The sequence below is a fragment of the Pleurodeles waltl genome, chromosome 2_1, assembly GCF_031143425.1.
Source record: "Pleurodeles waltl isolate 20211129_DDA chromosome 2_1, aPleWal1.hap1.20221129, whole genome shotgun sequence".
NCBI classification, from domain to species: Eukaryota; Metazoa; Chordata; class Amphibia; order Caudata; family Salamandridae; genus Pleurodeles; species Pleurodeles waltl.
The window spans coordinates 158815430-158831631 of NC_090438.1; the positions used below are offsets into that span (position 1 = coordinate 158815430).

General features: G+C 46.9%; 1 protein-coding gene across 2 annotated transcripts in view; it reads left to right on the plus strand.

Moving 5' to 3' along the window:
• The window catches only part of TENM1 (teneurin transmembrane protein 1), a 1758425-nt gene that overhangs the window by 1268442 nt on the left and 473781 nt on the right, over window positions 1-16202 (plus strand). For both annotated transcript variants that reach the window (XM_069211839.1, XM_069211847.1), the window contains one exon: window positions 1561-1680. In XM_069211839.1, the coding sequence (XP_069067940.1) occupies window positions 1561-1680 (120 nt within the window). The remainder of the gene's footprint in view (window positions 1-1560; window positions 1681-16202) is intronic.

Consider the following 16202-nt stretch of genomic DNA (forward strand, 5'->3'; position numbering starts at 1 on the left):
CAGCTAGGTTTGCACTATATAAATACCAATAAACACACACATTTATCCTGCCTCGATTTGTGTTTGTTTTACCACATTTAAATTTACTTCCTCATGCAATATTATCAGCAAGTCATCTTAAAACTAGCTGGAGTGCTCACACATTTCTCCCGATTTCAAAATAAATGACATTTAACATTATTATTAGATATGTGTTGTGCCTACAGCCTATCATTTTTAAACCAATACTGTTAAATGGAAATGATATTGTGTTGTATTTTCATTATTTGAGACCTTTTCTCTGCAGCTGAGCGAGCAGTTCTCATCTGCCTCATTGCTGATAAAAAAACTATTCTTGTTGCGGAGCCAATGTGTAATTTTGCATATTTTAATACATTTTCTTGGCATATAATTTGATGATCTTTTGTTGAAAGAAATCCAAAAATGACTCAGCCCCCACATTTCTCCAGTGCAGCTGTTTATAATTCATTTCTACTTACCGCCTGACACTCCCATAATAAAATGCGGCTCCCCACTCAGGGCCAGATGTAGCAAAGGTTTTTACCCATTCTGTATCTATGGGAAAATGCTTTAGTACATATGGCCCTCAGTTTCTAAGATGCCACCACCTGTGTAAACTCTCTGATTGGTCCCACGGTCATAGCCACACTGCAGAGCACATCCACACGATTACTCGTTGTAATGATTATAAAATGTTCAGCTTAACTTTGGTGATACTCTTGTAATTCACTGACTTTCTGTTACTTACTAAGTTCCGTCTGTAATTATTTATATGAACTATTTAAGTGTTTGTATTTATTTTACATATTGTTTAATTCTATAGGAAACAGACTAAATTGAGAGGCTAGGACAATATACATAGAGACTGTGTTTCCTGTGTAGAGACAAAAACAAAATCGGAAAAAATTGTGCAATAGTATTTTTGCAGTTGTTTTGTGAACTCATAGCTATAAATCCATATCTATTCACACTTAGAGGGTATTTTATACGAGCACTAGTTACATTAAATAAGGTCACATTAATATTTTTTAGGCACCGGTAGATTAAGTCATTTGCCTAGAATCACAGGAGGTGGATCCTGACGCCGGGACTCCAACCTGGTTTCCCAGTTCCAGGTGTCCCTGGCCGCAAACCCACATGCTTTTGAACCCTATTTTACATTAAATGTCATCATACAAAGCAGCCAATTTTCATTGCAATTGCCTTGTAAGATGCCTTAATGCGTCTTCTTAATTGATAGAGTTAAACTCTTGAACTGGAAAATACTACAAATATAGCAGTGTAGTCGACATTGTCTCTTGGTAATATTTCAGAATAGTTCCAGGATTACCCACGCCTGGGAACTGTGTAGACTTTGATTTAGGTTCTTGCAAAGCCACGAAAAACACTCGAGGATTTATACGCCATTTCGGAGCTTTTAATTCTCTTGTTTTGTGCCCTAGACGTGTTTTTGTTCGTAATCTGTAAATAAGGAGTTGTGTTTGCGGCTCTGTTTTCACTTCTTTGGGCATGTTCCACGAACCTTAGTGGCATTTTACCTGTATTTCTTTGTATTTATAGCCGTGCCTGTGTTGTCCGGGGTCAAGTGGTGGCTGTTGATGGAACACCCCTGGTCGGCGTAAACGTCAGCTTCTTACATCACAGCGACTACGGGTACACCATCAGTCGACAGGATGGAAGGTAGATTGATTGAGTATTTATGTATTACCGGGATAACCCTGTATGTTTCGAAATTATGTGGATTTTTCCCGCATGGACCTGTCCAACTCACTAAAGTACCAAAAGGACATCATGTTCATGTCAATGTACTGAAAAGGTGTCTAAATGCTTCTTTGAGATTGGCACTATCTTCAGAAAGATTCTGATTGACTTTTTTTTAGTAATTCAGTTTAGTATACCAATCTTTTGGGCAGTTCCCTTCCTACACCTGATGCGAGCACACGCTGTGTTCGTATTCTACCCCATACAATGTCCAATTTCTGATGCTACTGACCTCTCATCTCTCATCTTCCTAATTATTTCTAGTCTACTTCTAGCCTGCCTACATCTGGAAATACCATGTTGCCCTATTGATTCTGTTACCACTTCAATTTCTGCTTTCAACATTGTGCAGGAAAGGAGTGCATGCTCTATAACATTACAGGAATGGAGTACAACCCAGTTTTTCATCACATTCACTTACTAAGGTCCCTGCTAGACCTCACATCCTTGCCATGGATCCTTGCTCTGTTCAAAGTTCCCCCAAACATTTTGTCTTCACTGCTCCTGTATTGCTGAATTTGTTTTTGTTAGAATTAGGAGACTGTGCACATTACTGCAGACCAGTGCTAAAGCACTTGTTCTTGCTCCTTCAAACATGGTAAAATTGACTTACACCTAACTGGCACATCTAATTTACTTGTAAGTCCCTAGAAAATGGTACTAGATGTACCCAGGGCCTATACATTAACTGTCACTAGTATGCTTGGAGCACTCATTGTGTCACCCACTAAAGCAGTCGTTTACAACATGCCTCAGGGACGCCAATGCAGCTTGTAGTACAGTGTAATGCTATTTCAACCCTTCAAAATAAACCTGTCCCCAAGCCTAAACTTTCCTTTATAATACATATGTCACCCCTAAGGTAGGCTCCAAAGGCTCACAGGACCGGGTGCATTGTATTTAAAAAGAAGGACATGTTGTTACATTTTCCATGCCCTGGCATAGAAAAACTCCTAAAGTTGTTTTTCACTGCTGTAATACTGGGTTACCTTATTGCATTTAATGAGTGATATCTTTGGATTAGGAACAGATAGAGATGTGGTGTTTGGCCTCATATGAATTGTAATTTAAAATCTTCGTTTATGGTAAAGTCACAATTCTGCAAATTACTTTTAAAGTTGGCATTTTCTGGCCCTAAACATGTGTGTCTTCTGCCACTGCCCTGGGCCACATGACTGTGAATGGCTCTGCTTTTAGGGTTTGTGTATTGCTCACAGACAGTAACACAAAGGGGGCTTAGGTATAGACAGGATTGGCCATCCTGACAAAATGTCTGGCAGGGGCTGTACCCAGCCCCACTTACATTTCAAAGAGCCGTGCCTACTCCACACATTAAGGAATCTAAAACCAGGCCTGCTCTGCCTTTTTCCACCCCTAGACAGTTTGGTGCTTTAACAGGGGTAGTGAAAGAATATTCCAGGACCAGATGTGGGCCACTAGGTATCAATCTGTCACCAGGTATAAATATTGGACCTCTAGAGTCATTGTTTAGAACACTCCTGGACCTGTGGACATTACAGAAGAAGGGTGGTCCTACTGCTGGAGGGCTGCCTTGTTGTCTGAGAAGAAAGACTGGACCAGCTTACCTTCATCCCAGGCTACCTTGAGTGACTACAAAGGTCAGTTGGCTGACTTCCTGTTTGAGCAACAGGGACAAGCTCCAGAAGCCTCCCTGCAACTGCCCAGCTGGCCTGCTGCAACTGGACCTTACTGGACCTGCAACTGGACCTGCACTCCCTGCTGGCTTATGCGAGAGTGAATAAGAAGGTACCACGCACAGATCAAAAAAGCCAGGAAAGTGGCTGTTGTAATCACACTCTAATCCTGCTCCAACACAGACTAAGAACTCTTCAACATTGTCAAGGAATTCACTAACCTGACAACCGCCACCAACACCATTACCTGCACTCAGATCCTCTGCAACAATCTGTCAACTTCTTTCGCAACAAAATCAGCAGGATCTACTTAACTTCACACCTTAACCCACTATTCAGGACATCATCAAGCATCCTCCCATGGCCACCAGAAGCACCCACCTCCTAACAAACTGGAGCCCACTCACCACAGGGGAAACCACCAGAATCAATCAGACCATCCACTCAGGGTTCCCTTGGATCCCTGCCATCACCACCACCACCACTACAACCTGGGAAGAACACTGATCAGCACCAACCTCACCACCATCATCAGCTCCCCCATCATCAGTGGATACTTCCTAGACAGCTGGAAACACACGGAGGCCACTGCTCTGCTGAATAAACCATCAGCTAATCCTAAGGATCTCAGCAACTACAGGGTCATCTTGCTCGGACCCTTCCCAGCTAAACTCCTGGAGGAAGAGATCAACAAGCAGTTCTCCGCCCACCTCCTGGACCCAATCAGGATTCCACAGCAACCACAGCATGGAGACTGCCCTTCACCACAGACATCTTCTCAATAATGGACAGAGGAGAAACTGCTACACTCATCCTGCTCGACCTCTCAGCAGCATTGAACACCATCTCCCACGGCACCATCATTGCCAGACTTCATGAATCAGGAGTACGAGGGTTTGGCTCTAAGTTGTGTCTCCTCCTTGTTCTCCAACAGGACACAATGGGTCAGACTCATCACTTTCCCCTCAAAACCCCAAAAGCTCATCAACATTACATGGCACCTCTTGTTCACATAATAAGAATTCACAACATCTACATCATCTCCTATACCAATGATACTCAGCTCACCCTCTCCCTTACTGCCACGAACAACACTACCAGGAACAAATTCACCGCCTGCATGTCCAATGAAGCAAAATGGATGCAAGTGAACTGACTCAAACTCAACACGGATAAAACATAGACCCTGATCTTTGGAAATAAGAACTTCCCCAGGCAATTCTCCTGGTGACCATTTGACTTGGATCCCACCAACAGCCCCACAGACCATGCCAGAAACCTCAGCATCATCCCTGATGACAAGCTCTTGATGTACAAACAAGTCCATGGCGTGAACTCATCATGCTACCACATCTTCAGAATGCTTTGCAAAATCTTCAAATTGGAATCCGAAAATGACTGACTCCAGCTCTACCAACCCTCCAAAAATCTATGTTTCATTTCTCTCTCCCTCACACAAATTTCCCAGTTCGGCAGAAGCAAGACAGGAGATGTGCTCTCTCCTTTATCAAGCCAAAAGCTGGAACCACCACCCTCTACAAATCAGGACCACCACTCCACTCCTCAACTTCCGCAAGAAGCTGAAGATCTTGATGTTCAACTAGAAGCACCCCCAAACCATACAGTCCCGCTCAGCTCCTGGATACCCTTATGGGTGATAAGCTGCACCATGCAAATCTACATAACATAACATAATAATTTCTGACCCCCAATAGGTGCTCCCAGTTCCTGGACCCTTGGCTGGCATCAGACCGAGCTTCTTTCAAGACAAAAAGGTGAAATCCTGAAGTATGGACTGTTCACAAATGGGCCCCTTCACTGAGACTCAGCCAGCTGTGACGACCGCCAATGCAAAGCTCTAGTGAAAACTTGTTCTTCGCACTATAGCGACTGCCAGCGATGACCAGCAACATGAAATCTACACTTTGCACTACCGCAGTGACTGCCAGTGGTGACCACCAATGTAAAACTCCAGCAACGCCCTTCTATGACACCCGACTGGCTCCGGTGTGCTCTTTGTGCTACAGCAATGACCATCAGCAATGCTTTCCCTGCTCCTTGTGGCCTCCTTCACCGCTTATGGAACTCTTTTCATCAGACTTTGAGAAAGTAACTATTTTAGAGGGACTAATCTGGTCCCTGTATCTGACCTGCACTCCATCACAGTAGGCTTGAACTTGAGACTTTCCCCTGGTCGGGCACAATCGATGATGCTTATGGCGCTTTGCACTGTTAAGTGCTATGTTTACTAAAAACTTCAAAATTTGAAATCTAGTTCACTGATTAGAATTTTGTTGTTATGGTATAATTTTGTTTAATAAATGTACTCTGTGTTTCTAACTTGGTTTGGTTGTTTTCATGGGTTATGTTTCTACTTTATTACTGTTTGTGTGCTGCATAAATACTTACACATTGTCTCTAAGTGTTTGTCTTAATGCTTTTGTGCCAAGCTAGCAGAGGGTTAAGCACAGGTTAACTTAGTGAGTTTTGTGGTTCACGATGAGAAAGATTGTGGCTGTTGCCCCACCCAATAACACAATATCTTACAGTCCTTATATAGAGTTTAGACAGAGTAGACAATCCTCCATGTTCTGGGCCAACTCTAAATATGGGTTGGAAACAAATGACCGAATTTCTTCAGCCAATGAGATATTAGTGTGTAGGAAATTTAGTAGATGGATTCTACCACATATTAAAAGTTTGCTTCAGAAACTGGAGAACTTTAAGTCCCCCTCCAAATCTAAATAAGGCCCTAAATCCCTCACTTCAGCCCTACTCCTAGTAAAATCATATCTGTTCTAGTGAAGTAAAAAAAAAGAAAGGTGATGTTGCACAGGAAAATGTCAATAAATCAAAGTTTCTTGTGCATTATAAAACATTTCCACAGCCAACCATTACAACAGTGATCATAACAGTGGTGATATCCTTTGAAATAAGATTCCCTTTCTGTGGATTTAACACATGGTGAATCCTGTTGTTTGACCCACCATAGTAGACAACGTAAACAGCTAAAAAAGCAATCATAAGGGCCACCAATAGTGATTTGGATAAGGGCCGGTTTACAGTTCAGTTTTAAAGTATTGGACGTTTATACATTTACGATCTATTTGAACACCCCCTCATGAAAAGCTGAAGTCTTCAGTAGAATACATGAGAACATTTTATGTCCTTTTTGTCCTTAACAGACATCAGCAATGGTTCTTTATATGAATAACAATCCTGACTACTGGGCAGCAATTCCAACCCTGCATTTGTTCTTTGTCTCTGAAGCGGACGTTTGTTGGCAACAGTTTGTAGTAGTCCCAGTCCCAAGTACCATTTCAACAACAAGGTCACCAACATGCTATATCCTGCAAGTGAGAGTCCCAATTGGTCTTCCAAAACTGTCCGCTCAAGGTCTTAGTTATCTTTGACCCTCTTTGGTTAATTCTAGACTGTTGAAAGTATTTCTACAGGTTTTGGGCTGCCTACTGGCCTCCCCATGCAAATTAAGCCTAGAAACGTGGAATATTCTTTTGTATGTTTTAGGATGTTTGCCAGCATTACACCCATAACTTTTGCAACAAGTGATTGTGATCATCAGAACATGATTGCACAAGAAATGCTTTATGAAACTACCTAAGCAACTGTCTTTAAGGTTATCTAAACCTAGTCATGAACTTTTACTTTTTTAAGAATATGAGCTTCTGAATGGACAATGAATATTCCATACAGAGGAAACTCTTTTCTTCTGGTGTGTGTTCCTCTGCTATTTGTTTTGTTTGCTGGGACTGTCTAAAGTGAATACATATTGTTTCTGATCATCCAGGCAACCAGGAAGAAGGTGTACTTCATCATCTGCTTGTAAGCAGTGATACATGCTATGCATTCTGGATCCTTAAGCAACTGCTTGAACTTGAGTATTAAAGCCGGAACTTCTCATCAGTTTGTTAAATACCTTTTTGATTGGGATCTGGTGGACCCAGTTGCTGCTGCTTTTTGACATTGCTATGAATAGTTGAGTAGGCTTAGTGAAGGCAACTTTCATTTGCAGACTCAGTATACTGAGGTGTAATTGAAAGGAGCTCCAGTTTTGTCCCTTTTTAAATGCTTTGTGGCCCCTCGAATCCTGGGCCCAGGAAACAAGCCTGACAAGCTTTTTGGTACATTTAGTTGAACTTACCTTCTCCCGCACACTCATGCTGCTGAAGATTATCTACTCCCATGCACAATGTATCTCAGATTGTGCAGACAATTTTCTACATCGCTCTTGCTCTATTCAAAATGTCCAGATCAAATACAATAAAAACTCAGCTCCCCTCCATGAAAGCTGTGTTGCTAAGGACAATTACATATCAGTAAGAAATCACTCTAAAAATAGACCTTCAGGAGACAAATAAGTCTGTATTTAAAGCTCACCCTCATTATAGTCATATAAACCACTCACATCATTATCCGAATCCAGTGTGTATACTTTATTTGCCCTGGCCATTATGTCCATAAATGTGGGATTTTTCAGATGATTTCTTCCTGAATCAGTCTGAAAATGTGTCACAATGTCCCAAAACAGGGCAAACATGTTTCCCATTCTTCTGTCTATGCAAAAGAACTTAATCTTAGGTCACATCCCCTACCTCAGGGGAGGGAATCCAATGGCAGGACCACTTGAGAATAGATATTTCAGACTGCCATCAAAGAATAAAAGCAAGGAAAGGTAACCATCTGGTTCATACCAATCAATGCCTGGAAAATCCTTTCAAGAGGCAATATGACCATGAATACCACACTTACCTAGATGATCTATAGGCACAAGATTACTAAGGTGTGGGTAGACCTTGTTCTGATAAGTGAATAGCTTCAAAGGAGGTACTCATCAATATCCATCCCAGTTCTTTGTAACTTCAAGAAAGAATGATATACATGTCTCTTATGGAGTGAATTTCAGAAGTATTCATTCAGTCAGGACCGGCAGAAGCGGAGGAGGTGGACTTCCTGTATGCTCTTGAGCAAGGGCCTGTAAAATAATCACTGCTTCTACTTTATGGCAGAGGACCAGACCCTTGTTAGGATTGTGACATCAATTCACACCTCCCCCATCCACACTAATGCTTTGTACCTCAAGGCTTTATCCTCACAACCTTTAATTCAATCTTTACGTGCACATTAAAGTTTAAAAAAATACCTCAGTATGCCAGTGACATCCACATTTACATTAAAATATCAACACATCAGTGGTGTAACAAACTGAGAGGTCCCCCTGTAAACTACCTCTAGGGGGCCCCCACCCCCTGGACTCAATCAGGGACCTGTCGCCTGTGCACAGTGTACTGTGCTGAGGGGTCTCCTGGAACTCGGGTGCCTCCAGCAAAGCAGGGTCTGCATGGGCCTTTGTTACACCCCTGCAACACATATAACATCACTATACTCTAGCTGGTTAGCAAGTCTCTACGACCAAGATGCCACACTCACCTTGGTTTTCAAAGCAAAATCTATTGGAGTCACCATGGCCTATTCTGTTTCCTTGGCTCCACACATCTCCAAGCTGGCTAAAACTGTCTCTTGCAAGCTCCATCTTCTCGGAAGACTGAAATCATCCATTCCACCTGAAGAATTTAGGACAGCATCTCAACTGTGTCAGTGCAATACTTACAGATCTACCCAAAAAATGCATGCTCTACTGAAAGCCACCCTACATGCAGCTGCCCACCTGGTCAAAGGCTTTAAGAAATCAAGCCACACTGCCTCGTCATGAAAGAGCTCCAGTGGCTGCCAACACCGGATAACCCCTTTAAAACATATTTTATAGCCAACTCTGATAGTTTGGGGACATTACACACATTTCTAGTTCTTCTCCTCATAGTCTAGTATTCTGTATCCATCACATAGCAGTAAAGGACACTTGAGCCCGGGAATTAATCGAATCACTTCAAGCTCACTTGTCATTTAGATATATATATATATATATATATATATATATAGTGGTTGTATGCCCTCGATATTAAAAAAAAAATGCAAATGCCTTAGAGAAATGTTAACTTCGATTTTATGACTTAACATTAGGTTTAAACTAGATATTCTTTGTGGTACTCTACCAATGCTTGAGGACAACCCCGAACATACTCTTTTTAAGCTCTTGATAAAAACGCGACAGTCTGTAAGCTTCAGTCATCGAGCTGCCCTGTACCAGTGTCAAACAGACGAGTACAACGAATCATGAGCTATTGTTTGTGGAAAACCAGCAAATGATGAACTGAGGCGGTCCCGGTTTAGCACTCATATTTTGCGCAACGTCTACCGCATTTACAGGAGTTACAAGCAACCCCCCTGCTTTCAACATATACTGGTTTGTGTCTTCATAAATATCGACAAGATGTATCTATAGTGATAGTAAGAAGGCCCAATCCCAAAGTCAGGAATGATAGGAAAACTGTTCTGGAACAAAGGCATGCAACAATGCAGAGGAGAAGTGAGTGAGATTTTTGCACATATAAAAAGCAAGCATGAATACAAATCTTGAAATGTGAATAATTAGTAGTAGTGGCAAGAGAATTAATTAGAAGGCAGCGCAGAATAGGTAAGAACATATTTTCATTTTTCTTATGGTATACAAGAAGAAAGCATGACCTAGTGCCGTCTCATGAGATTTTTCAAGACATCCTAGCTCCCCTCAGGCTGATCTGCATTCAGCCCTCCTTTTCTACAACTGTCGTACGGCACCACAAGCCCTGATATGACATGGAAGAGCCAAGCCCTCTGTGGAAATCACACGAATTACTTGCAAGCAAGAACCATCAGCTTTTCCTCTGTTTCACCCCTCACTAAATCAGCATGTGCCTCACATACTTCACATTCCCTTGAGGCCTCCATACTGTTGGGGGCTGTTAGACCTGACATGCCTTAGGGTGGTCACCCCTAACTTTTTGCCTGCCTCCCTCCACTTTCTGGACCTTGTTTTGCTGGCTTTTAGACTCTGCGCACTTTACTACTGCTAACCAGTGCTAAAGTGCATATGCTCTCTCCCTTTTTAAACATGGTAACTTTGGATCATACCTAACTGGACTATTTAATTTACTTATAAGTCCCTAGTAATGTGCACTATATGTGCCTAGGGCCTGTGGATTAAATGCTACTAGTGGGCCTGCAGCACTGGTTTTGCCACCCACTTACGTAGCCCCCTTAACCTTGTCTCAGGCTTGCCATTGCAAGGCCTGTGTGTGCAGTTTCACTGCCACTTCGACTTGGCATTTAAAAGTACTTGCCAAGCCTAGAACTCCCCTTTTTCTACATATGTCACCCCTAATGTGTGCCCTAGGTAATCCCTAGAGCAGGGTGCTGTGTGCGTAAAAGGCAGGACATGTATCTGTGTAGTTATATGTCCTGGTAGTGTAAAACTCCTAAATTCGTTTTTACAATACTGTGAGGCCTGCTCCCTTCATAGGCTAACATTGGGGCTGCCCTCATACATTGTTGAAGTGGCAGCTGCTGATCTGAAAGGAGCAGGAAGGTCATATTTAGTATGGCCAGAATGGTAATACAAAATCCTGCTGACTGGTGAAGTCGGATTTAATATTACTATTCTAGAAATGCCACTTTTAGAAAGTGAGCATTTCTTTGCACTTAAATCTTTCTGTGCCTTACAATCCACTTCTGGCTGGGCTTGGTTGACAGCTCTTTGTGCATTCACTCAGACACACCCCAAACACAGGGTACTCAGCCTCACTTGCATACATCTGCATTTTGAATGGGTCTTCCTGGGCTGGGAGGGTGGAGGGCCTGCTCTCACACAAAGGACTGCCACACCCCCTACTGGGACCCTGGCAGACAGGATTGAACTGAAAGGGGACCTGGTGCACTTCTTAGCCACTCTTTGAAGTCTCCCCCACTTCAAAGGCACATTTGGGTATAAAACAGGGCCTCTGCCCTACCTCATTGGACACTTTCTGAAGAAGAAACCTGAACCAGAAACTACATCCTGCCAATAAGAACTGCCTGGCTGCTCAAAGGACTCACCTGTCTGCTGTCTACAAAGGACTGCTGCCTTGCTGTTGGACTGCTGCCTTGCTGAACTCTTGTCTGGCTGTGAAAGTGCTCTCCAAGGGCTTGGATAGAGCTTGCCTCCTGTTCTCTGAAGTCTCAGGACCAAAAAGACTTCTCTTTTTCACTTGGACGCTCCGCGCGCCGAAATTTTCGACGCACAGCTTGTTCCGCGGCGACGCCTTCGGGACGACTGGAACTTCAACGCACGGCCTCGCAAGGACAACGCCGCCCGACCTCTAGAGGAGAAATCGACGCAACGCCTGCCGTGAGAGCAAAACTTTGACGCGCAGCCCCGCAGAATGACGCGCAGCCGGAAAACAAGCAGGAGAATCCGCGCACAGACCCGGGACATCTGGTAATCCCCGCGATCCACAGAAAGAGACTGTCCACGCGCCGGAAAACGATGCACGACTTCCCTGCGTGAAAAATAACGATGCAAGTCCGTGTGTGCTGGAGAGAAATCGACGCACACACCATTTTTCCACGTATCTCTTCTTCTGTGGCCCTCTGAGGAGATTTTCCACTCCAAACCAGGTACTTTGTGCTTGAAAGAGACTTTGGGGGTCATTCCGACCCTGGCGGTCCATGACCGCCAGGGCCGGGGACCGCGGAAGCACCGCCATCAGGCTGGCGGTGCTTCCATGGGCATTCTGACCGCGGCGGTACAGCCGGTGTCCCGCCGGTTTCCCGCTGCCCCAGGGAATCCTCCACGGCGGTGCTGCTTGCAGCGCCGCCATGGGGATTCCGACCCCCTTACCGCCATCCTGTTCCTGGTGGTTTTCACTGCCAGGAACAGGATGGCGGTAACGGGTGTTGTGGGGCCCCTGGGGGCCCCTGCAGTGCCCATGCCAAAAGCGCGGTGCGGTCATTCGGCGGCTCCCGCCGGGGGGGGCGGTTACCGCCGCCGGCGGGAGTCGGAATGACCCCCTTTGTTTGCTTTTTAAAGACTTAGGACACTTTGGGGGTCATTACATCTCTGGCGGACGGTGTTAAAGCGGCGGTAATACCGCAAACAGGCCGGCGGGAAAAAAAGGGAATTATGACTGTGGCGGAAACCGCCAACATAGACAGCCACTTTAACACTCCGACCGCCACGGCGGTACAGACAAGCAGCACGGCAGTCACCGCCAACAGACAGGCGGAAGACAAAGTACCGCCCACAGTATTACAACAGGCCAATCCGCCACCTTTTCCGGGGCGGATTCACCGTGGATAAAAACACGGCGGAAACAGACATTTCAATGTGAAAACGCTCACCTGAACAAACTCCACGAGAAAGTAGGGCACCATGGAGCCGGAACTCCAAATACTCCCTGCGCTTGTCTTCCTGCTCCTCTACGAACATCAGCAACGGCGGCGCCGAAGACAACAGTCAGTACTGCACCTACGACATAGGGGAGGGGGAGGCAAAAGTCACGGACACACACATGCAACACCCCCACCCCCAATCCGACCCTCACCCACTACAACACACACCAATGCATTTCCGAACATCACAGTAACAACCCCCAACCCCCCCGGAAGAATGCTAAGACAAAAGGAAATGAGTTCAACCATGGTAATGTATCAAAAAACAGTAAGCTCATATATACATCAATATATACACATTCCAAATATATACATACGATTAGTAGTACAGGTATGCACATTTCAATGTCCGTGGACCACTGGGCCCAAAATGCATGGGCGAGGCCCACACACAATACCTGTCCTGGAACGGAGAGAACACAGCAGGGCATCAGATTGAAATACAACAGGCACCTCAGGGGGAAGGGAAAGGGGGGCACCTCAGCCGGATGACTGCACCACGCCAGATCCACGACGGGGCTCCATGCCCATTGATGTATCCTGGGGAGTGCAAAGCCACAGTCTCACAAGTCTCTACAGTGGGTGGTTTGCCCACTGTACCATCCTGGGGAGTGCAAAGCCACAGTCTCTCAAGTCTCTACAGTGGGTGGGTTGCCCACTGTACCATCCTGGGGAGTGCAAAGCCACAGTCTCTCAAGTGGATAACAGTCTCCACTGGTTCTGGAGGGGGACTGGTGCCCAGAGTGCATCACTCAGCCCGTGACGGTCCCTGTTGCGTCACTGCCCCTGCCGCTCATGGGCTAGCGGTGCTTGAGTTGGCGGTGCTTGCCCTGTTCAGCGGTGCTTGACTTTGCTGTCTCTGACCTGTTCAGCGGTGCTTGCCATGGCGGTCTTTGCCCTGTTCAGCGGTGCTTGCCCTGTTCAGCGGTGCTTGCCATGGCAGTCTTTGCCCTGTTCAGCGGTGCTTGACTCCTGACCAGTGACGATGGGGCTGGCGGTGGTGTCTTGGGCAGCGGGGAGGATGGCGGCCTTCTCCGCCGTGCTGCTCTTCCCAGACCTTGGAGATTTCTTCTGCCCCTTCACCACCTTGGGAGTAGTCACGGCTGACTCGACACTCCCCCCGGGACCCTTGTGGGCGGCTTTGCCGGCAAGTGTCTTCCCCCTCTCCCGTCGGGCACTGTCCAACTTCTGGTGCTTCACAGGGGGTGGACTGGCAGTGCTTTGGCTCCGTGTCACACTGGCTGCCCTGGTGCCCGGTGCACTCCACATACCTCGAACAGGCACCACTGGTACCAGAATATTTTTGGCTGAGGTGCTACTACGGGACCTATGAATTGGAGGGGGGGGGTGATGGGACAGAGGTCAAGGTTGCTCAGGAAAAGTTTCTGACGAACACTGGGACGGGTAGCTGGAGGGGGTCTGGGAGTGGAGGAAGAGGACGTGGTTGTAGGAGGTGTAACTTTTGGTGATTTGGGTGCAGGTGCATGTTCTGGAGGCTGTCGTGAGGTGGATGGATGTTGGGTGTGTGTGTGTGCCCGCGTTTGTGTACTTTGGGAGGGGGCGTCACAGACACACTGGGAGAGGACACAGGGGACGTGTAAATGGTAGTGGGGGTGGTGAGTGCAGGTGAGCGGGGTGTGGTGCTGGGTGTTCTGGTGCGAGTCCTAGTGGCTGTTGTGGTAGTGCATGCAGGTGAGAGTGTAGACGAGACTGGGAGGGAGGAGAGAGATGACGAGGAGGGGGACACAGTTGAGGCAGTGGATGTTGCTGTGTCTGTATGTGGGTGATGCTTGTGTAAGTGCCTGTGGGATGTGTGGTGCCTATGTTTGCCTGAGCTGCCCTTGTGTGTTGATGTGTGTGCAGGCTGGTCTGATGGTGTGCTTGGGATAGGTTGAGGTACAGGGGATTGGGTCTGGGTGGAGGAAGTTGGAGGGAGGAGGCTAGACACAGGGACAATGGCTGCCATCAGTGCTGAGGCCAGAGACTGCAGGGTTCGATGATGGGCAGCCTGACCAGAATGAATGCCCTCCAGGAATGCATTGGTGTGTTGCAACTCCCTTTCTACACCCTGGATGGCATTCACAATGGTAGACTGCCCAACAGTGAGTGACCTGAGGAGGTCAATGACCTCCTCACTGAGGGCAGCAGGGGTGACAGGGGCTGAGGTGCCTGGGGCGAAGGTGATGCCCACCCTCCTGGATGAGCGGGCACGGGGCGAAGGCTGAGGGGCTGCTGGGAGGGCGTTGCTGATAGGGGGGGTGGCGGCTGTACCTGTAGAAGTGGGGGGCACAGATGGTGCCGCCACCACAAGGGAGCTCCCGTTGGCGGACAATACAGACACAGCTGCCCCCTGCACTACGCCGTGCTCTTGGCCTCTACAGATGCAGTTCCTGGGATATGGCCTACTTGCCTATGAGTGTCATCTGCCCACATAGATGACACAGGGGCATGTATACCTGTTTTTGGCACTCTACAGAGGTGGAGTGGAGTGGCACATTGCCTGCATTACGGAGGGGCCTAGCCTATGGAACTCGCCCTGGCCTAGGGAAACCCACAGCCCTCCTCCCCCACCCAGACCCCTCCACTGCGCGCAAAGTCATGAGAATGTGAGTGTACTCACCCCCTTGTGTCTGCTGTGATGCCCTCATGCGTCCATCCAACTCAGGGTAGGCCACCGCCAGGATCCGGAACATCAGGGGGGTCATGGTGCGACGGGCACCCCTCCCACATTGGGAAGCTATCCCCAGCTGAGCCTCCGCCATCTTGCTGCTCCAGCGGCGAATGTCCTCCCATTTTTTACGGCAGTGGGTGCTCCTTCTCTGGTGGACCCCCAGGGTCCGGACTTCCTTGGCGATGGCACGCCAAATATCCTTCTTCTGGTGGGCGCTGACCTACATGTATTGTACAGGGGAAGAAGAGAAGTCATTAACAACTGCACCGTCGAAGTGAGTGGCCCACATCCCTACCCATGCCATGTGGCACATGCATTCACAGTCCTTCATGCTCGCATAACTCAGCCCCTTCCTACTTACATCCAGCCCTTTCCACCTAGGCATAGCACATACAACTTGCACCCTATGTACTCACCTGTTGGTCTGGAGGACCGTAGAGTAGCATGTACTGGGGGAGGACCCCGTCCACGAGCTTCTCCAACTGCTGTGCAGTGAAGGCAGGGGCCCTTTCCCTAGACGCACGTGCCATTGTCTCTTCCAGACCGAGGTCACAGCAGCACTTGCAGTGTACGTCCTCTCCTGTCGAAGATCAGGTATCGAGTGATTGAACAGATAGAAATTGGCGGTCACGTCCGCGGCGGTGATGTCCACGGTGGTGCGTATCATCACCGCCGGCGCACTTCGTCATTGGCTCCTGGGACCCATAGGGTCCAATGTTAACCAATGCAGCATTGCGTCGCGGTCTTCGACGGACCTACCGCGACGGTGTACAACGCCAGCGCAGTTACCT